This window comes from Gadus macrocephalus, chromosome 16 (assembly GCF_031168955.1).
Source record: "Gadus macrocephalus chromosome 16, ASM3116895v1".
NCBI classification, from domain to species: Eukaryota; Metazoa; Chordata; class Actinopteri; order Gadiformes; family Gadidae; genus Gadus; species Gadus macrocephalus.
The window spans coordinates 20,674,953-20,697,270 of record NC_082397.1 but is presented as its reverse complement, the minus strand read 5'-3'; the positions used below and the strand labels follow the sequence as shown (position 1 = coordinate 20,697,270).

The 22,318-nt window shown below is 42.4% G+C and overlaps 1 protein-coding gene across 1 annotated transcript in view; it reads right to left on the bottom strand.

Moving 5' to 3' along the window:
- Nucleotides 1-22,318, bottom strand: part of slc36a4 (solute carrier family 36 member 4) — a 135,487-nt gene that overhangs the window by 61,127 nt on the left and 52,042 nt on the right. Inside the window, exon 11 of the mRNA XM_060075052.1 lies at nt 16,420-16,589. Within this exon, the coding sequence (XP_059931035.1) occupies nt 16,420-16,589 (170 nt within the window). The remainder of the gene's footprint in view (nt 1-16,419; nt 16,590-22,318) is intronic.

Below are 22,318 nucleotides of genomic sequence, written 5' to 3'. Positions count from 1 at the left end.
TTCTGGCCTAACCTCAAGAGCTTTGGACTAATCAGCATCCTATAAAGAACTACCGGATTTATGTGATAGACACTAGCTGTGTTTCCATCTAAAAGGTGATACAAATCTTTAGAAAGTTCGCAAAAAAGTAATTCGAATTAGGTGCGTTTCCATCAAGTGGTTGGAGCGGGTAACTATCCTAGTTCTGCCTGGAGGTGGCACTGTAGGCAAAAAATGTATGCCGATACGTGGCTGTAATAAATGGTAAAGTAGAAAAGCTGCAACAAATGTATCAAAAAGCGGTTAGTCCGCCAATAGAGAAGAGTAACAACAAACATGGAGAGAGGAATTCAGCAGCAATTGGTTTCGAGAAATTACAATGCACACAGCGGTAGCAAGGGAAATACGAGGACGACGTCGAGTGCCGTATCGGAGAGCACAAAAGGGTGATGACGTTACACGTTGATGTCGTCAGGGTTGCTATGGCCAGTCGTTATGCGGAAATCGGAAATACTGTCAGTCCTGTGTGTTCAAAGTTCGCTACGTCACAGCTGTTTCAAAAAGTGTGTTTCCATCTCCCATTTTGAAAATTTAATCTCTTTCGCATTTCTCAAAAACCACCTCAAGTGAGCGGATAAACTTTTTTGCGAATTAGAGGAATTTGATGCGAATTTTGGTGTTTCCATCACGTTTACTGATTCGATACTTCAAAGTTCGCATAAAATCAGGGGGATGGAAACGCACCTAGTGATAGACAGATTGTTCATCCAATCACCTGCCAAATATTTTTTAGCCTGCCCTTTTTTCTGAACTGTTTCCAAGGACAACTTCCCAGATGGTTCTCTGTAACAAACCATCTGGCATGTTAGGTTGGAAATATCAAAATTATTTTAAAGAACTACTTTTGGCTTTCACTTACGTTCTTACGAATGATTTCAAATTCAGGACTACCATTCACAGTGTGTGTTTTGTGTTTTAAATATTTTTTTTAGTGACCCTCATAAAGCCCGTTGCTTCATGTCAGAGCCCAGAGACTTCTTGGCAAGGCTGACTGTATCCAGCACCTACAGGGAGAACTGTTTTTTCTCCTTTTTACACCCCATCGAAGCACATTTAATACTGATTTTGGGTTATAAAGCCTTTTCAGCCAGTTGTAAATTCCTATCTTGTAATAATTTCCTGTCTTTTAATGTTCTGCAGATAGCCAAAATCAGTGGTTTGGATTATTGGATGGCCAGCAAGAACAATAACAAGTTATAGTTAAACTATGATCAAATATTATTCCAAATATTGAACTGATGCTGGAAACATGGGAGTTGGGACCACAGAATCGGTCCCATGAGAGTGATTGGTGGTGCGGGGGGAGGGGTAGAAAGCTTGTGAATGCAATAGAGCTGCCCTGCCAGGCATAATCACTCCCTGTCAAGGGAGATCCAGGGAACATAATGACATCAACTCAGCCTTCTGACACGCCACCTCACGTACCTGCATGGTACGTGTGGTGGGAATACAGCAGGAAGAAAGATACAGTATTCCCTCATTCAGATTCCTCTTCAGTTGTGAGCATGTATTATTTGGTTTGAGGGTCCATAAATCATTCTCGTGGCTCATTCACAAGAGGCACACAGGTCCAATGTGTTAATGCCTCCAATTTGGACACCCTCCGTCTTTGTGTTGTAGTACAAAAAGCTGCTGGTGTAGACAACATGTAATCATGGGTACGGGGGAATGACAATGAGAGAACAGAGACAAATAACAGCTTATGCTCTGCACAAGCACCTGCTTAAAAAAAACTAAAAGGATGTTGTGGAGATGGAAGGAAATAGCATTGATGCACCATAAATTAAACCTTTTATGGAGATCCTAAAGGCTTCAGTAATATTTAAGGGAAATTGTATAGTTTTTCTGAATAAATGTTTTAGATGTGCGGGCTCATCGAACCATCAAACAAATGAGGGGGAAGTCATTGCTGTGTTGATTGGAAAGATGGATGTATGCCAGGCTCTCAACAGTATTGAATTATTTTACGAGATGCTGTTTCAAATGCATAAACAAAAGAGCATCAAGTAGGCCTGCAGTTGTTGCAAGGTTGTTGTTACTATACTGCTACACTTTTGGGTAAAAAACATGAAACACATTTGTTTGTGAATTTATTGCCTTTATCGTTTTAGTTATTTTTGTGCCACTTCCTCCCTATAATGAATATGTGGATCCTTGTTTTTCAATAGCGAAAGGCTTACTGATTACTGTTTTTTACCTTCCAATACCTATCTGCATTTCATTGTGTGCTGACTTTTTAGAAAGACCATTGTGCCTGGGTACCTATTCTAAGGGCAATATAGCTTTGGGTGATCAAACCGTCATCACCGTTTATCCTTGCTCCCTTATATACTCATCCCTATCAGTATACAATTGTTATAAATCAATATCGATACTATAAACCTTTGGTACAGCTATGGATTTATACGTGCATCTCAAAATAAGGAAGCGTAGTAACCAGGGCAACTGCCCACGTTGGGCTGTGCCGTGCTTGTCAGATCCAAGGTGGCATGCAATAACTCACAGGCTTGTGAGTCCACTGAGGCATCCCAGGGTCTTAAATGGATTACTGGGAGATTCAGGCTGTGGTTTCCAGCCCTCCTGTGCTCTTCGGCCATGTCTAATTCGTCATTTCCCAGCGGAAGCGGAACAAACAAGCGGGGAAATATTTAGAGGGAGCGTATGTATTTATTTGATGTGTTTGTTTGTCTATTTAAATATGTACGATTGAAATATTAAGTGTTAAACAGCTCCATACAGTCGGTAGACACAAAGCCGCGGCAAGGTTTGGTTTATTTTAAGAGATGAAAGGCAGGCTGGAATGGCGACGGAGGAATGGCGTGATAACAAAGGCAGAAGAGAAGAAGGAAAGAGATGGAAAGGATCCCTCGAAAAAACTAGAAAAGACTGAGGACACAGCTGAAAAGCGCTGAGGAAGGAAAAAAAAAAAAACGGCCTGAAGGAAACCAGAACGCATTGTTGCAAGTATCAACTCACATAGCAGACAGGGGGATACAACTTTTATCACACACACACACAAACACACAAACAGACAAACAAAAGTTGCAGTGTGTCCTCATGACTGTACCATTTCTGCCAAGCTGGTGTAGGTTCAAGTAATTGCTGTTTTCCGCATCGTAACGGCCCCCATTACCTGGAGAACACAGCAGAGCCGAGTGAAGATTTGTGTTCAGAGAAACTGCACATCAGCGGCGAACGCAAAGAAACAGGCCGTGCAACACACCCTTACATGCATAACACATAAGTCTGCCGGGCAGTTGTGTGTCCATACACATGGTTAAATAAAGCCAAAAACGATTGGGCTGATTTCCCTTTTCAAATGACAAGAACATTCACCTTTCTCCCCGTGTTGGGAGTGCCTTGGATCCAATGCGTTGGTGTACATATTGTTCTACTGCTTGTGTACTGGGCCCTGTGTTACCATCCACCCCAATCACAAAGGGTCACCATTGCGTTGCAGACTCAGCCAGCAGATAAAAGGGCATTTTGTGTTTTCCTGTACCAAAAGGCTCATTTAACCAGAGGTACACTCAAGAACATCCAAAACAAAAAAGGGTTAGCCCCAAGTGAAATGTGATTGTCCACCAACAACGATACTCGCACGTCGACTACAACTAGCCCGTTTGATTCACATATCTCAGTTTGAAGTCAGTATCAATGTCAGAGTATAAACACACAGTTTGTTTTTCTATTTGTTTTTGTGTACAGGTACAGTGTTTATTTGGTTTGGTTTGTGATGCCATGCTAGGTTACACTGAAACTTTTAACAGCAAGCAGCATTACAAAAACATGCATGTTGTTTATATGCTGTACATCTAAGGGCAGAGCAAATGGCCAGAGGGCTTGTGTTGTACTTCTGCGACCATCCATCGCAGGCTACTACTAGGATGGGAGGCCTGGGTAACGAGGCCCTGACAACTGACATACTGTGCAGCTGCAGGAGGTGGCAGAATTGGCTGTAATATTTCTATCTGTAATTAGTTTGAACCGTTACCACAACTGGCAAATGTATTTGCAGGATGCCCAGGAGGCTTTTCAATCTCATCATAAATTTCTCTCTTCCTCTCTCTCTCTTTGTGATCCGGACACAAGCCTTCTCGCACATGGGCTGGATATAGGGGTTGGTAGAGCGTTAGGAAGTGTTCCCATGAAATCTAATTTAAAGGAAAAATTGTTGTTGTAGGCCTTTAGTCTCAATGCTGCCACAACCCCCACTATGTTTCTCGGGACTTTTTTTTTTTGTCATTTCGATTTGTATCGCATCCAAGCCATTACAGAGAAAACCACTTTGACTTTTCTAATATTGAAAGTTGCAGATTGTTCATTTTAAACAGCTGTATTTGTGCTTTTGCTTGCTGTTTTAGGCCTTTCGTTGTACTACTTTGTCCAATGCCCTTTCTGTAATCTCGGTGGGTTGTGAAAGAATGCCAGATAAACAAAAACAGTCAAAGATCAAAAATCATACCTGTGGGGAAGGCACTGAGAAGTGAATGGATGTTGCACCTTTCTTTGAAACATGACCAGACATGGACATGACATGTTAGCATGCCTTGAGTATGCCTTGATATGCCAAGGGATTAAAAGGAACTTTTTACCCATAGATTTGTATTCACTTGGCATTTTAATTAATTGAACGTTGTGAAGAGATCATGGTAATGGATCGTACACAAACAACGTTATTTCTGTTTATTGCGAAAAAGAGCCATTTATTTTAAATCACACCATGGCAAATTTTTAAGGTTTAGCCTGCGAAAGAAATCTGTCACCATGGTCACTGTAAATGTTGTAGGAATGTGGTATGAGGAAATTAATTACTAAACAGCCTTCTCAACGCAAAATCAAGTTATTTGCTTCCATAGTAGTGAACTATCTTAGCAGTCGGCGCTACAAGTCAATGTTTACTTGCACTACGATACGTTAGGTTACTTCTAATGACATTACAGTGTGCAGTTTTGTTTTGAAGACCAACTTCTCAGAAAGAGTAAGCCAACTTTAGATGTCGAACAAGGAGATGACCTAAAAAATAAACGTCTTCCATCATGGATGTAATAAAGAATAAACACCCACTTATCATAATCCCCCTCATCCGCAAAATGCCACTTGCTACACTATTTTACACTTTGATAGAAAATGTAACTTTATGATAACTGAATCCTTTAGGAAACTTCGGAGAACGGGCGGAGCATAAGCTCGTCCTCAGTAGGCTGTATGAGGTTGGAGGTAGAATCAAGCTTCAATCAAGCTTAATTGAAAATGTGCATATGGAGGCATGAAAAGTTGAAAGAAAAGTTAATTGTATTTACGGTAGGTTAACTGATCCAAGTCACTTTGTATGTCCAAAAACATATTTTTAACGAAAGCTGAAAAATATTGTCACATATCGGCGTCGCCAAAATGATAACAAATATCAGGATATCATTCTCCCAATATTGTCCACCCCTAGTTAGCAAAACAAAGAGACAAACTCCAACTGAAAACGTCCAATGGTCTGAATAACAAGTCAAGAATCCACAACCTTAATAATCACCATCCGAAAAGCATTCCTTCATTCTTTCCTTAATCCTTTCCTTTATTCCTTTTCATTTAAAGGAATAGGAACATTAAATGAAGTCAATAAAGCCTGCTGGGGTCGTGTGGTATAGCACAGTCAATCAGCAGGGAGGAGGAGGGGGGGGGGGGGGGGGTGATCTGGGACCAGCACAAATTACATGGCTGCAGGGTCAAAGTTGTCAAGAAGTAGTTTTAATTATGGGAGTAACGTGACTTTTGGACATGCTCTCAGAGTGAGCGTCAGCATCACAATCGAACAACTGAGGAGGCTGACTTTTACATTTACATGATACTTCAAATGAACTCTCTCTCCATACTGACAGTGTACACTTAAAGTTTGTCTCTTGAGTCAAACTCACAAGACATTGTTGGGAGGATTATAAAGCAGAAAGAGCTCCGTGAAGACTTGTCAGGGGTCTCGATTCTCTGCCTCCCCATTGATTCTGCTAAATGGCACCAGGTACCGTGAAAGTGTGAGGAAAAGGTCAGCGAGGTTTCATTTGATATAGCAGATAGACCTGACATTTTGGCCCTTTGGTTGGTGGGTTGGGGTATGGGATGCTGAAAGGACATAGTGTGCATATCTCAGGGTCGATCAATGCCTGATCCCATGACTTATGGGACAGAAAGTGCTGAATGGTTATATGTCGGTTGGTCCGAAGAACCATGCGATCCAACACCTCTAATTTTGGACAAGAAGTAGCCCCCCTACCTCTAAAGAATTGATGATCCATGACCTTTTCCTGCTGCAGCCTGGGCAGAGGGCAGCATCTTCGCTCCATCTTCTGGGGTTCTTGTCTTTATTCCTACAATATAAGCACCCTAAGGCTTCCTGGGGATTCCAAAGGTTTACGCATGTTGTGGATATGCAAGCACCTAATGGGCCTAACCAGCGAGATCAACAAGCTGATTAGGCAGCGCAGCATACACTAATGGAATAATTATTTGCGCAACACAGTCATGTCCTACAGCAACGATGTACTTTTGATTAACCCCCATCCCCAACTCCACACTGCCCCGTGTGCCCACCGGACACACACACCAGTTCCAAATCAAGATGTACCCAATAATTAGGCATGGGAATGGTGTGTACAGTAGAAAGAACTATTCCTCAGATGTAAGCATCAGTTATCTATCTAATTGATAAGCGCCAGAGACAAGAAAGTGGCTTACACAGACATTTTTAAAAACCAAAACTACAATACAAGTATTTTGTTTTCCTGTTCATATTCTAGGCTAAATAATTTCTATGTTAATGGTTATGTATTTACAGGGTTTCATGCCTTATCACAATGCAATACATTTTTCAAATGAATGGACACATCTCATAATTTAAGCACGGGGCCAATCACTGATGTCATGCTCCATTGGAATTGAAGCTGTATTATGGATTAGTTGTTTTTTTTGCATTATGTTTTATATCAATTAAAGTAATCTGTTCCATTTCTGCCCACCTTGTACTCGTAAGAATGTGCTTTTTCTGTGACAGCTCTGGTTAAAAAAAAACCTAGTCAGTATCTCACTGCAGGCTCCTAAACAGCAATAACAAGATGAAGACCAGATTAGATAACATGACATTTTCCAGCTTTTAATACTCCTCAGACCCACCACATTGTTATCTTAGAAAAAATCAATGCAGATGAAAGTACAATGTGGAAAATATAGCCAACATCCGATGAAGATACGTTTTTGCACCAAACATGAATTGTGTTTGACAGGATGATTAGCCCAATTTTATGGCCTTCTGACTCTGGTCAGCAACGCACCAATTCTATAATGGTTCTAGCTTTTTGGGCCCATTATCCTGTGTTGTGTGGTATGCTAAAATTATATAATATGTTACGTTTTTTCCATGAATGGAGGAGAGTAGGTGGGAAGGGGGAACTAGTTTGGACCGGTAGCCTCCCTCCAAACAGCAGGGCAAAGGGAAACAAGACGGAGAGATGGAATAAGATAAAGCCACAGTAATGTCTGTGGGGTTTAGGATTGGGGGACTGTAGGAGTATGTAGGAGTGTACATCAATTGTATTATTGTTTTGACAGCAACATAATGTTTGGTTTGTTTGTGTGTGCATGTGTGTGTTCGTGTTCGCGTGTGCATGAGTGCATGAGTGCATGCGTGTGTGTGTGTTTGTGTGTGTGTGTGTGTGTGTGTGTGTGTGTGTGTGTGTGTGTGTGTGTGTGTGTGTGTGTGTGTGTGTGTGTGTGTGTGTGTGTGTGTGTGTGTGTGTGTGTGTGTGTGTGTGTGTGTGTGTGTGTGGTGATCACAGTAACAACAGGGATCTTTACTCTGAGAGAAGAAGCCCAACAACACCAGGGCAACCCAGATCCTTCTCTGACCTAAAGGAAGTGGGGGTCACTGGTGCAAAACTAAATGACAAGGTGTATGTTGCTTGTCGCCCACGGCGAGCGTGCCTCGTAAAGCCCTTGTTCTCTGTAATGACAGCGCTGTGTCCTGTGGCATGGCGTCCTCTGAGCTCTGCAATCACTCTCCTCTTTAACACAATGAGCAGTAATTACAGCCTCCTGGAAACACTGACAGCGAGAGGACTTCATCCTGAATGAAGATATATATAAATATATATAGGTCTTCACCAGACAGGTAAACTGCCAAAGGCTGGAGAAATGTTGCTGGAAATGCTCTTGTACACGCTGATGGTATTGTGCCTATCGTGCACCAACACACACACATTGACTGAATACGGTCAGCCATAAACTTTACTCTAGCCTCCTAAATGGCACACACACACACACACACGCGCAAGCAAGGATCCATAACCCCTTACACAGTCTGTTAATAAAAATAAAAGATACACAGCGATGACAAGAAAGTCACCTCGAACCTCCGACACTGACTTTTAAACACAAACAAACCCACAAAAGCAAGACCTAGAAAATCGCCCTTGCCCTCGGTCACCCCTTTTAAGCACACACAGACACAGCACCATGCCTGTTGGTGCGTCTCTGTGTGGATGAGCAGGCTGCTGCCAATGAGCCTGCTCAGTCAGCCAGCTGCACGCTCCAGCACCATGGACAGCGACCAGCCAGTGACCGAGAAGCCAGCAAAAAAGACTTGATCAGGGTGTGTGATTATAGTTACACATTATTAAATATTAATCATGGAGCTTAATGGGCCTGTACATGCAGGAACCAATCAGCGTTTTGTGAAAAAAAACACGTTTGCACCAAGTTCGATTTTTGACGGCTCGAGCCTGTGAACAAATCAGTTTAACCGATCACAATCAGCTGTCTTCTTCATATTCACCATGGTCACTATTCATATTGTAGGACATGGCGGAGGCAATAGCCTATTTACCTTTCTCAACACAGTCCTCTTAATGCAGGGGTTCTCAAAGTTTTGACAACTGAGGGCCAATTTAGGAACCCAAAATTTGACTGAGGGCCGCCAAAGGAAAAAGAAAAATTGGCGGGAAACGCCGCCAGCATCCCAGTGGTCAAAAAAAACATTGTACCGTGGACCTCTGGGAGTGAGGTCAAGTGAGGTCTAAATCACGAAACTGAGGTTCAGCCTTTCAAAGTAATGTACAGTCGGATTAAAACTAACAAATGTAAAAGGATTTAATTGAAAGCTAGAGAGAATCGACTTTTCTCTTTATAATCATTTATTTTTGTTTAAATTAATATTGATATAATAATTAAAAAAATAGTTTTTTTTTTTTTTTATTATTTTATTTTATATAACTTACATAATTATGTATGTCATTGCGGGCCGCCAGGAATGATTCCGTGGGCCGCCCTTTGAGAACCAATGTCTTAATGCATCAATGGTGCTAAACCTAATTTATAGACTGATATCCACATCTGTTTCATCTATCAATGATTCATCTCAATAGCAATCGGTTTTACAAGACAAATTTACTTGTACTGTGAAACGTTAAGTCATCGAACAGGGAAACAACCTAAAAAACCAACGTCTCTAAAACATGAATGTCTTATACGCTCCACATGAACACCCACTTATCATAATCCAGCTGATCTGCAAATTGCCATTCGCTACACGATTATACTTTTGGATTTAAAAGTGAACTCCATTATAATTGAATCCTCCAAATACTTGGATATGTTGTTGAAAGGACGGAGTTCAGCTTCACTGGCTATGTAAGGATGCGGGCTGAATCCACGGTTCTTTTTAAATGGTGCGATTAAATGTAGGCCGCATACTCGGGTAGTAGCTGATGTAAATAGTTGACGATTTTGTTTGTCATTTTCGTGCCGCTTATTCGTTACGTCTCTGATGTAAAAGGATTTCTACTCTGCACAATGGTCCACAATGGTATTAAACGTGGTAATATGTCCTATTGATCGTACACATAGTAATCCATGTAATTTGTCACTGTTACCGATATAAGACCTCAATTTAGAAAAAGGGTTTCTACCCAAAACAATTTGTGATCGTTTCACTCTGCTGTTTCACTCTCAGGTGGTGTTTCAGTCGAGACGTCCGAGTGCCTTTCCGAGGCACTCAGACAAACTAGGTATAAACAAGGCACATTTTCTTTTTTAGTTCTTTTTTACTCTTTACTCTTTACTCTTTTTTACTTTCATATCCAATTCGAGCTGAAACAGGGTTTTACTCAAACTTTAACTAACTCTTCAGCGAGTCCCTTATAGAGTCTAATTGATTACAATACTGTGCGTGAATAAAACACATTGGTATGCTCGTGTTTATCTCCTTCACTGATGCATGCACTATGGCACAGGGTAAGGAGGAACGTTTAGACTACTGAGAAGCAGAGAAGGATATATCTCTGCTGAAGCCAGTGGCTCATCTGGCCAGGGATAATATTATGTTGTCTATTTATATCAATATCTAACCCTGTTATTCAATGTTTGATTTTACAGTCATCTCTTTTTCATATTTGTCGTTTCTAGCTTTCCATAGTGACTTTGTACGTCAAAATAAATGTTTTATGACAGCTGAAAAATATTGTAAAATATCTATTTCCAAAATGATGACTGAATATGAATATTGAGACATAACACCTACTTCTGACACTGAACCTCTGCTGAAACAGTAAACTCAGAAACTTTAAGCTCTAATTTCCTGTGGTCTCCCAGCTGCACAACCACAACCACCATTTTACTACAGCAACACCAACGGTTAATTTCAATAAACAGGATTAAACTTCATAAAATCAAGGGCTGAATTCATGAGGAAGGACCCTCAGCATGTTCCCAGCAATTGAGGAGCTGCAGGGAAGGCAAAAACCATGATATGCAACTGCTAGGTTTGTCAAGGGGTAAAGAAAATCTAAAATAGGCATATTGTATAAATGCTTTTTTGTGTAACCGATTGTGGAGTTCTCTTAATACTGTAGGCCTGCTCCTGACACAACACACACACACAAACACACTGCCAGAGACCTGACACGCAAAGCAAGATACAACTGGAGCCAACTGTGCTTAAGAGCCAGCAGTATTTAATCATCCAACATGGGCTGGGAGTTGCAGGAGACAGCGTGAAATTGCGTGCAGAGTGCCTCCTAAAGCGGTAATATGGCAAGGAAAACCGGATATCAAGGGCTGGGAAGACATGTAGGACGAATCTCAAGGATTGGATAGGTGCGGGAAAAAAAGAAAAAAAGTGACATAACAAGCCGCTCGCTGGCTGTGCGTCGTGAGATGAAGAGTGGAAACATGTTCTGCTATAATTGGTTAAAATGTTAAACCTGACATTCAGCCGTAGAGGAGGTGAGCCTGTAACCATGTACAAGTTGAACTATTAGAAAAGCGTGTTGAACAGGTAAACGTACCCTCAAGATGCTGCTGGCCGTAGCATGTAGCCGAGAAACCAATTGAATAAATGTTGGAAATCACCAACATTCTGTCGGCTAAAACAACAGCCCCTTAAACACACGTATGGACCCTTTCCCTGCTGTTTGAACACTAACACGGTAGGCCGGGTCAATTGGTGTCACAATTAACCGGCAACAGACAGATGACTGCAGGAAGAGAGCATGTGCACTTAGAGAACAAAGTAGAAGGTTTTGTGAGTGAAGAAAAGGGCCCAACACACTCAAGCAATCAAATGGGCCTCACAGCCGGGGGCCACTTTGCTGTAAATCCAAACTCTTTAGCTGTAATTAAATGGTCTCTTTAGGATATTGGTCAACAGATGTAAAAGAGGTACAAAAACATCTCCAGTGCGAATCAATTAATACCCCATACAGACCCCAAGCCCAATTTAGCCAAAGTCCCTTGGATTCTACATTGCTGGTTAGACTGTAAAATGTGCATTTATTTGTATTCCTTAAGGCCAGATTTCTTCTACTCACTTGTGCATCTCCAAATCCGCACAGCAGTCCTCTATTTCACCATCATGAGGGTGTTGAACTGCACGCAAACCCCAGGTAGCTGAGCTACCCAGGGGTGTATTTCCTTGATGAGCCACCAGTAAGACCAAGCGGCAGACATGGATTTCTTGCTGGGTGCTAATTGAGCATGCATAAAATAAAGATGCAGCTCCTAGCATTCACATTGAAATATTGTGAATGAATGGGCACAGAAGGAAGGCCAGAGGGTTTAGATATCTGTCCCTGAGATTTTATCTGGGCTTTATAATGCAATATATCAGAAATTATCTTTCAGTCCATCCACCCACAATTTCATGTTTTACATGAAAACACACACTTTAATTAAGGGTTTTCATATAATTGCAAGGAGTGATTGTTGCTGGAAATGGGCCTCTGTACACCTATATAGATATTCAATTCAAAATCAGCCGATTCCAGCTAGAATAGTCATCTACCACATTAACAATGTCTAGACTCTCTAGTATTTCATGTAATGTTAATAAGGACATTTCTAAGTGACCCCAAACCTTTGAATGGTAGTGTATAACAAGTTAAAACTGAAAACAATGGCAAAAATCAATCACCTTAGGGCATCTCTCAAGTACAAATCCAATTATAAACTACAATATAGGTCAATGCTATTGACAACGGAGAAAATAATATCCAGGCATGTAGCAAACAGTGCCACACCATAATTATTATAGTATGTAAAGTAAATTAGTATAACAACCACCCCATTGGTTTAACCTCAGTATGGTTACATCAGTGTTTATGAAAATAATGGGAGGATGGGAACGACAAAAAGACAAAGAATGAAAGTGAGAAGGAGTTCAGTATTCAAATGGCGCACTTAATCCCTGACCAGGCGTTCTGGGGCCGCCTAGCCCGTTTGACTAGAAACACACACCTTTCAGATGTGTTGCAGGGAGAGGGCGGGGGTTAATGGGGGACAAGCTCTGGCAATATTGCAGCTTGGTCGGGAGCGGTGGGGAGTGTAAACAACATCCCTCATCCTCAGGTTTTTTTTCAGGAACCTTGTTTAAAAAAACGGTTAACGAGCACTGGGAAGCCTCATTTCACCAGTGGGACGCCGTTACTGTGATTACTTTCCTCCATGAAAATAAAGTGAGGGGAGATAGCAGGTTGTGTGTGTGTGTGTGTGTGTGTGTGTGTGTGTGTGTGTGTGTGTGTGTGTGTGTGTGTGTGTGTGTGTGTGTGTGTGTGTGTGTGTGTGTGTGTGTGTGTGTGTGTGTGTGTGTGTGGTTGCACGTGTGTATGTGCGCGCCCGTGTGTGTTTGTGCGGTTGAGTCAAACACAACTCTTGTATGCACACACCTCCAGATGTCATTAAATTACATACATACACAACTATGGGCCAATAATTGAATGCCACCCTTGCACAAAGGCGTTTGTTAAGCACACTCAGCACAGAGGGGGCCGCAGGATGTGCATTAACACTCTTTTGAGGGGACTCGTCCGCTCAGCCTGCCAACCGGGGAGCCAAACGCAACATAAGAATCGCCCTGAGACCCAGAGACAGAACGACTTTGAAACACAGCAAAAACAAATAGCTTTTTTTGGCTATCAATATCCACTTTAATTAGAGGAATCTCTGTTTGTCTGTCTGTAAGTAGGTCTGCCCTTTCATTTTTGTAACTACCGTTAATTCATCAATACCGACTTCACACTTCTATATTGCTTGCATATTGCTGAGGACCCAAGTTGGAGGTTGTTTCGATGAGCGCCTCTCAAGAAGCTGTAAGCAGCAATAATGGAGGCCAAAGCAATCAGCCCGTTCCCAACAAGCACGCTTTGAAAGCACACTGCACAGGTATCCAATTATACTATTTAATGGCATGAATGCTGCAGTGATAATTCAACTTCCATTATAGAAATTACTTCACTGCTTACCTTAGTGAAAGGTTAAGAAAAGAGACCAATTCACTAATACAGGCTATGAATAAGATAGCATTATTTCACTAGTACATTATTATTATTACATGATGATTACACGTTACATGCACTGTTGAGAAACCTAATGCACAAATTTATTTGCTGATTGAATGGTACATGTAACCACATCATTATGCTGCTGTCAAACCCTGGTCTTAGTACTGTGCGATACCAGTCATCCATGTGGAAACACCTTTTTTATTTGTCCTGTTGTTGTTTGTGTATGTGCTGTTGTTTGTATTGGTATGTGTATGTATTGGACCATGGGTCTGGAAATAAAAGTTGATTGATTAAAAGTTAATTGATTGATTATAAATATAAAGGTATGAAATAGATAACGGCCTCACTGTTTGCAAGAGAGGGAGATGATACGCAGGTGTAAAAACCAGGCACGGGCGGGAAGTGGTCAGTGCTATCCAGGAAATGCATTCATCAGCACAAACTCAATTATGACAATTCCCCCAGACTTAGCTTCGCTTAGAGTCACTTCCTCGTGTGGTTTGTCTGAGCACAGACAGATGCTTTTCATTAAAAAGTGGAGTAATGAAAGCCAAGGAGGATGACTGAGGGATTCAGAGGACAAATTGGTAGACAGGCTATAAGCATGCGGTTGGTGGGGGACATTTTCCAACATTACAGTCCCTTGGAGGCTCGCTCTGCTTAAGAACCTCATTAATAAGGCGACGCACGATTAAAGTCAGCTAGACTAATATTTATTTTCATATATCGCCTTGTGGGTGATATGGTTCAGTGACCAATTCAATTTATCCAAAAGATGGGTTTTAAGGACAAAACAAATCCCCATCACATCAGATCTGGCACTGTTTTGCTCCCACAATGTAAATCCATCCATCACCGCTTAAGCTTTGGAACGTCTCGGGACGCACAAGATGGTTCCAAGGAATTCAATTACTATTGTTCATCATCTCAACCCCTCTAATGTTGGGGGGTATTGATCAACCGATTACATTTCTTCACTGACTTGAGAATGATTTGATGAAGTAGGGGGTAGTTTGGGAAGGGGGAGAGGATCAGCTGGCCTGCATCAAATAGAAAGCATTAAGAAAATGTTTCTTTCACTATAGGTCCTCACCTGTCGGAGACTCAAACTACACAGGGCTGTTGGCGGGTGCAGCTAGAGAACCTGCTAGCTGCACTATACCACCGAAGCCCTCGCTGCCCACCCACATTTGGTATGCCATTTGGTCTGCCTAACACATTAACACTTCCACAGCGTTCGTCTTGGGCACCCCGAAGTGAGCAAGAGAGAGAGACAGGGAGAGCGAGGGAGATGCATGGAGTGCTAATGTGCTGTGCCCTTTTTACTCAGTCATGCAATTCATGAGCTTCATTTCCATTGGTCTACTCCACCATTATCCAATTAACACATTTCCCATCACTGGAGAAGCACAAGGAGGGGGAAAAAAGCGACGTAAAGTAAAGAAAAAAGAACAATGAGAACAGAAGAGAAAATAAACGCATGTGTAAACAAATATACAGGGGCATGGGCATCAAGCAGGGAAAGCTTGGTCCCAGCTAGCGCCTTCAAAATATTGGGAGCTTCAAATAGCGAGATGATTAACAGTCGAGGGACAAACTTCCACAACCTCCAGCCCTTCTTCCTTGCTTGCTAGCTTCCTTGCTTCCTTCATGCAGGCGACAGCACACCCCCTACCTTCCTCAAAAACGGTTGGATTTTGTAAAAAGGGCTACAGGCAAACCACAAGCTGGTTTTCCAGGGCCCCGTATCTTAAGTGACTCTGTGGCAATCGTGGGCAGCTTGCTGAACCTTACCAATGGGTTCTGCCTGCAAAAATATTGCTTCTCTCTGTGTGACATAGACACAAGACGGATGACTGCCTTGCATGGTTTAGCGATAATTCAATACTATTGTTTATAGCGTTTTAGGGGAGTAGCTATTTGAAAAACATCTTTGGCCTGATATTGTCCCTCAAACCGTGTGCTCCATGGCACAATGTGCCACTGCACAGGTCATGTGTACCAGTTACATAATGAATTCATTTTTCAGGAAACATGATGAAATGTTGATGAAACTGTGAAAACCACAACTTAGAAAATAATTCACGAATCAAAATACTTTCATGAAGCTGTTAAAAAACCCAGACATTGATGTGTGCTCATTAGAAAAGCTATCAGCGCGGTGGCGTTGGGACTCTCACGGCTCCATATCCCCCCAGCCCCGTACCCTCAGAGTGACAGGAATAGCAGAAGACTGTTTGAGTAGATAGGGCCGAGTCGGACGTCACACAGAGATTTGTATTCACCACACCTCCTCAGCTTCATTAAAAAAGAAACAAGAGAGCGAGAGAGTGGAAAAGAAGCGAGAGAAAGAGGAGGAGAGAACCACCTAGAGGCTAGGGCATGGGTTCTCTTCTCAAAAAGACCTGGTCGATGCGTTTCGGACGCTTTGGATGAAAGTGTCGTTAAGAAAAAAAAAGGAGAAAACAGAAAAAGACGAAGAGGAATAAAACCCCTTTAAAGAGAATATTAAAGTTGTGAGTGAGGACAGAGTTAAACTACGAAATGGGGAAGGTGTACGCACATGTCAGGCAGACGAGCAGGCCTCGGAGCAGCATCTCACAGATGCCCCTCCAGGACTCTGGCAGGCGGGCGCACAGCGGGGGCAGCAGGATCTCCGCCGGCACGAAGAACTGGATGGCGAAACTGACGAACACGCCAAACGAGTACAGGATCTTCACCAGCTGATTGGTCCTGGGGAGAGAGGCGGAGCCAAAAGATTAGGGATAGATGATATTAGATCATTTGAGAACACCAATCTACCACAGCACCCCAGACTCATTTGACCAGAGGATGTTGTGATGCAAGGTTAAGGCCTGCAGGCGGCAAATCCATCTTAAGGAGCAGCAATCCCCAGGCATTGCAAAGCTTCACCGGCAAACCAATGCATATAGGCCAGTCCTTCTATTTTTAGCACATTGCAAATGTTACCCATCAATTAAGTGTATTGCTAATTTACGCCAAGAACCCTTGACAATGTCTTTCAGATTGTAGAACATCTTAGGCACTTCTTTTATTTTGCTTGTAAATATAGAGCATCATGTCTCCCCATACGGACATTGGGTTCCTTCTTGTTGATTTTTGTAGTTTCTCCTCCCACCAAACGGCAGTTCTTAGTTCAGAAGGCTGCCGTCTCGGCAGAGTCTATTAACCCTGACGTTCTGTGTGGCTGACAGTAAGAGGGCAGACCCTGCGTGACGGCTACAGGGTGAAGGGAAGGCGCCTCGTTCTCACCCGCACTCTGCTGCACTTGGGGAGAACGTTTAAAGTAGGAGAACTTTTGTGTCTGTGTTCTTTTTTTTATATCTTTGAAATGCATGTGGTTTGTTGTGACTGATGTATATTATTTTTGTACGCTTCTGCTGGTACAGCTGCTCCTATGAAGGTGGAGAGCCAGCACAGGGCTTCTGAAAGCACAGCCAGCAGACAAAATGAGGCGGCCGGGCTCGGCAGCAACACCCCGGGCACTGCTTCTTGAGAAGTGGTTTGAAGAAGAACATGACTCTGGACACGCCGGGACAGAGTTGACTAAGAACAAGCACCACCAACCATGAGCTCAATCTGGATCAAGGTTTCATAATGAGTTTTCTTTTCTTCGTAATTATGTTGTAAAATACGTGCTGAAGATCATCCGAACGTGGTTTCTGGAACGGTTACCAGAACTTAAAGGGTCTAGGTCAAATAGCCATGTTAAGAAAACAATTATTAAAGGTTGCATCCATTATAGGAGCAGCTGGAAGAAGATGCAAGCCTGTGTTAAAAAAAGCAAACCACTGCTTTAGTTTACCTTACCTTATTGGAGAGTTGCTCGGAGAATAACCTGGCTTACCACAATTGTATTATTTTACTGCTGAGCATTTTTTTTTGTACGATTTATTGTCAATTCCAAAATAAGTGCAAGACAAATAGAGGAATGGTCTTGCATTTGTCTCTGAAACATGGCGCAATAAGTAGAAAAGGATAAGATCAGGTACAAATCAATTCTAAATAGTGCAAAATAATTCTGAATAATGCGAAGGTAGGCAAAACAAAACATTAAACGTCGGATCGAGTTCATCGATTGTCAGATTTGTGCTTTTCTCAGATGGTCACCTTTTATGATCAAAATGCTTTTTAGTCAGCAAGCCAGACCTCCTGTGTTATAAGTTCCAAATTCAGTGCCTTTTTAGTCAGCCAGCCAGATCATCTCGGTGTCTTGTTACACGCTTTATAAGTTAATTATATTTAAATTATTAAAGCCATGGAGCCTTTATTTTCGTGGAGTTATCGTCACATCCTCTCTTGTTCAATCGATATAAATACACAGTGAAAAGGAGTGAGAGGGAGCCATAGAGAGAGACACTGATGAACTGGGGAGCCAAGTAGCCTAACTGGAGGCCCATCAGCCCATAATTCTTTCGAACCTTCGTAAAAAATGTCAGTTTTTCCCAAAACTCCTCTTAACATGAACGCGCGTGCACTGCTCTAACAACGTTCATAGGCTTGTAACTGTATATTGACACAGTGCTTAAATAGGCTCTGTAGGAGGGGGAGACGCAGGAATGTTGTTGGAATCAACTATTTGTGCATGGCAGCAAAAAAATATCTCCCCATCAAGGCCAACAGCAGAGTAGCCTACGAAAAGAATAGACTAATATGAATGTTTCAAATATTGAAACACGATTTATTAGGCCAAGGCCGACATATGCTATATCAGTCCTAATCCTGAACGCACCATGCGTACAATTTTCAGGGCATTTTCCCCCAGACACACGGACAGACAGACAGACACTTTATTGACCCCAAACTAACTTTCATAATCCAGCAGTTACACAATACAAATAACTCTTACACAAATACAGACAGCCTATACAGTAATACAGCGACCACCTCAGCAAAAGGTCAAACGTAAAAAGAAGATATAAGCTAAATTGAAAATACAGATGCTGTAGCCTACATAAAAATACAGATGCCACATGAAATAGGAGAATAGGATACAATGTATAAATATGCAAAACTAGGATATAACTAGGCTATAATGAGAATACTTGGTTAAAGCTGTGCAATGACTATCCTCCTAAATTAAATTAGTTATATGCAAAGATTTTTGTCGATGGAATGATCCTGTCACTTTACTGCCACACATTGTGTGCTTCAGTAAAGTGATAGAATATAGGAGGTAGGAGATAGTGTACATACAATTGTACATCATTTTTAATACATTTTAGATTAATTACAATTCGTTTGATTCGTCACAAGCAGATCTGTGCTGAACTTATTTGGTCTGCTTGTCTTGTTCAGCGATTGGGCACAAACACTTCAAATACATTGGCTGAGAGAAAAGAAGGGCGGAGATATTAGCATACTAGAGAGACGCCTTATTTTACGCGCGTTTTTATGTGCACAATCTGCGTATTTTACGCGTGGTTTGATGCTCAAAACGGCGTTTTTTACGCACGCTCTTGAAAGGCTTCATTGCGGCGTAAAAAGCGGCGCTTTTCTGTGCATGACGGCGTAAAATACGCAGTTTTTCTAAATTTGACGGCGTTTTTTACGGTGTAATGAAGGTGATACGTGACTAAATGAGGGCGTTTTCTGTCGGGGATGGCTTGCCATACGGTATGGGCGTAGACGCGGCATACGCACGTAATGACGCACGTAAAAGCACCAACGCGCCCAACTCGCAAAGTTCAAAAATGTGAACTTTTGTCGCGCCTACGCGTGACGCTTAGCCACGATAGACAATCAGCGTGGAGCTTGCCCTGAAGTCACTGGCAGAGAGTAACGAGGGACACATGCTTGCACAGAAGCATATAGCGGACATCTTACACTTTATTCTGGGTGGAAATATTAACATAGTTACGCCATTAAAAGTGTTTATGTAAACATTTTTAGCGAGAAATGTGCATTTTACTTTCATAATGTTCGCTCTGTGAATGTGAAGGATGTTTGGTTTGATAGTTAAGACGAAGAGGGAACGCTCCATTCACTTGCATGGATAGCGTCTTTGGTTGCTAAGCAACCTCAACGTCTTGGCGGACTATTTCTCTGCTGATCAACACTACGAATGCTGGAAACACACCAGACACACCATGTGAGGTTATTTAACCCGATTATTATTATTTATATCCGAGATTATTTAATCTAACCCGATCTAAACTCTATCGTGCACCCAAACACAGCAGCGTTTGGGTTTCCTACCTCAGACTCCTAAATCCAGCGCAGCCACAGGCGCGTTAGGCTCGTTGAACCATTTTTGTGACACACAATGATCAAGCGTCAAGTTAGGCACGTTATGCGCGTTTTTTAACGCGAGTAAAGGCCGTGTTCACATCTAGCGGTATTTTAAATCTGCCAGCGCTTGTTTTACATTATATTCCTATGGAGCAGAGCTTTTCTTGAAAAAGTCACGGCCATTTTTTCAAACGCCTCTCCCAGCATTTTTTTCTGCCATACGGAGCGTTGAAAAAAGTTCAACTTTTTCAGGAAGAAAGCGGCCGACGTCAGGCGTCTTTTTGGCAACTGACCAATCACAAGCTGTATATTAACACTTCGTCACGAAGGAAACTCTCAACAGTCAAAATAAGAAACAATGGCGGACAAATCACTCGGGAAAGTGCCGGTGGAGCGGTTAAGAAAAGTAGTTAATAACAGAACATGTCTAATGGGCTCTAGCCTGGATACATAGTAGGCGAGTAACATCGGGTCTAGAATTGGTTCGTTGCTAGGCGATAGAAAAAACGCTCTCTGCGCATTTAGGTAAAAAAACGCTGCCAGCTTCTTCTTTTTTTTTCTTTTTTTTTAACGGTCGGCTCAACTTTTCCCTATTACAAAAAACGCTAGATGTGAACACGGCCTAACGCGTGCAGTGTGGCCGTAGCATAAGTGCTTGGCACAATCATTACTATACCGAAAGCGCAATATTGTTTTTTTCTCTTTCTTTTTACAAATGTACTGTGCTGGATGAAAGCCTCTGTTAACTATCCTCAAATGCAAGCATTGCATTTAACTTCCAATGGAAATATTTGGGATGCAAAAACTTAACCGGCAGCTGATCTTACCGGCGTGGTAGAGGCTTATCTAGAATACAATGGGATTCAGTTTGTTGTGTTATATCTCACCCTGGCATAGATCACCCTGCATCACCCCACAGCTAATAGCACGACTTTAAGTGGTTCAAAGTGACTGCATTCTTGTATACATGCTCGATGAGAAATATACATGTTGACAGGGAGGAGAAATCAATGCTGTTCTTGGCGATGTTTTGTCTTTTGTTAAGGTGGAAACATCGCACCCCATTAAATCAGAAGGGCTGCCCAAGCGACTACCCATCCACACAATCAACGTCCAGTCCCGCTGTCACATTAAACAAATCATTATTGGCTTCCCATAAGAATCTCTGTCTTGTTATTAGGCCATTCCATCATGGTATCGATTCTTCATCAAGCCGACGCTATGCACCATACCAAACAGGACCTACGCTAAGTCGGCCAGTGTATCTATTAAGACATGCAAGTGCTGGCCTACTCTATAAACCGCAGTCTGGCAACCACAGAGCACCAAGGACCAATGAAGAGAGATGAACGAGAGTTCACACGGCTGTTATGACCAGGAGGGCCGTTCCCCTGCAATGACTCCTTCAACCTCCCCATGCTGCCCAATGGCAGGCACAGGAGGATGGGCTGCTAATAAGCAATGGCCGAGAGAGAGCCAGAGAGAGAGAGAGAGAGAGCCAGAGAGAGAGAGAGAGAGAGCCAGAGAGAGAGCCAGAGAGAGAGTGAGAGAGCCAGAGAGAGAGAGAGAGAGAGAGACAGAGAGAGAGAGCCAGAGAGAGAGAGTGAGAGAGCCAGAGAGAGAGAGAGAGAGACAGAGAGCCAGAGAGAGAGAGAGCCAGAGAGAGAGCCAGAGAGAGAGTGAGAGAGCCAGAGAGAGAGAGAGAGAGAGAGACAGAGAAAGAGAGACAGAGAGAGAGAGCCAGAGAGCGATAGAGAAGCCTGAAAGTACGATTTAATAGCCATTCAAGAAACAAACAGTTATGCAAAAATGTAATAACAGAATAAAGCTCTCTATGGGTGTATGGCTGCTTATGGAAAATAATATACGGTAGCATTGTGCAATCCATGAATGCTAGACTGATTATGTTAAAGAAAGCAGAAGAGAAGACGAGTCGACCGAGCCAACGTGATGTGCATGTGCAGTGTGTGTACACTGTGACCACACGGTAGCACGGCTGTCTGCCGCTTCCCTTTGAGAGATGGTCTTGAATGACCTTATTGACCGTCTTCCAGGGGCCATCATTACTCTCTGGTGATAGGGATTTAGGGGGCTCCTACTCACATGAACACTGCCATACGCATGCCACGCCGTCCGTAGGAAACCATAAACCTCGGCAGTCACTTATAGGATGCCCCGTTTCAGCAGGAGTGGAGACTTGAAGTTGGTTA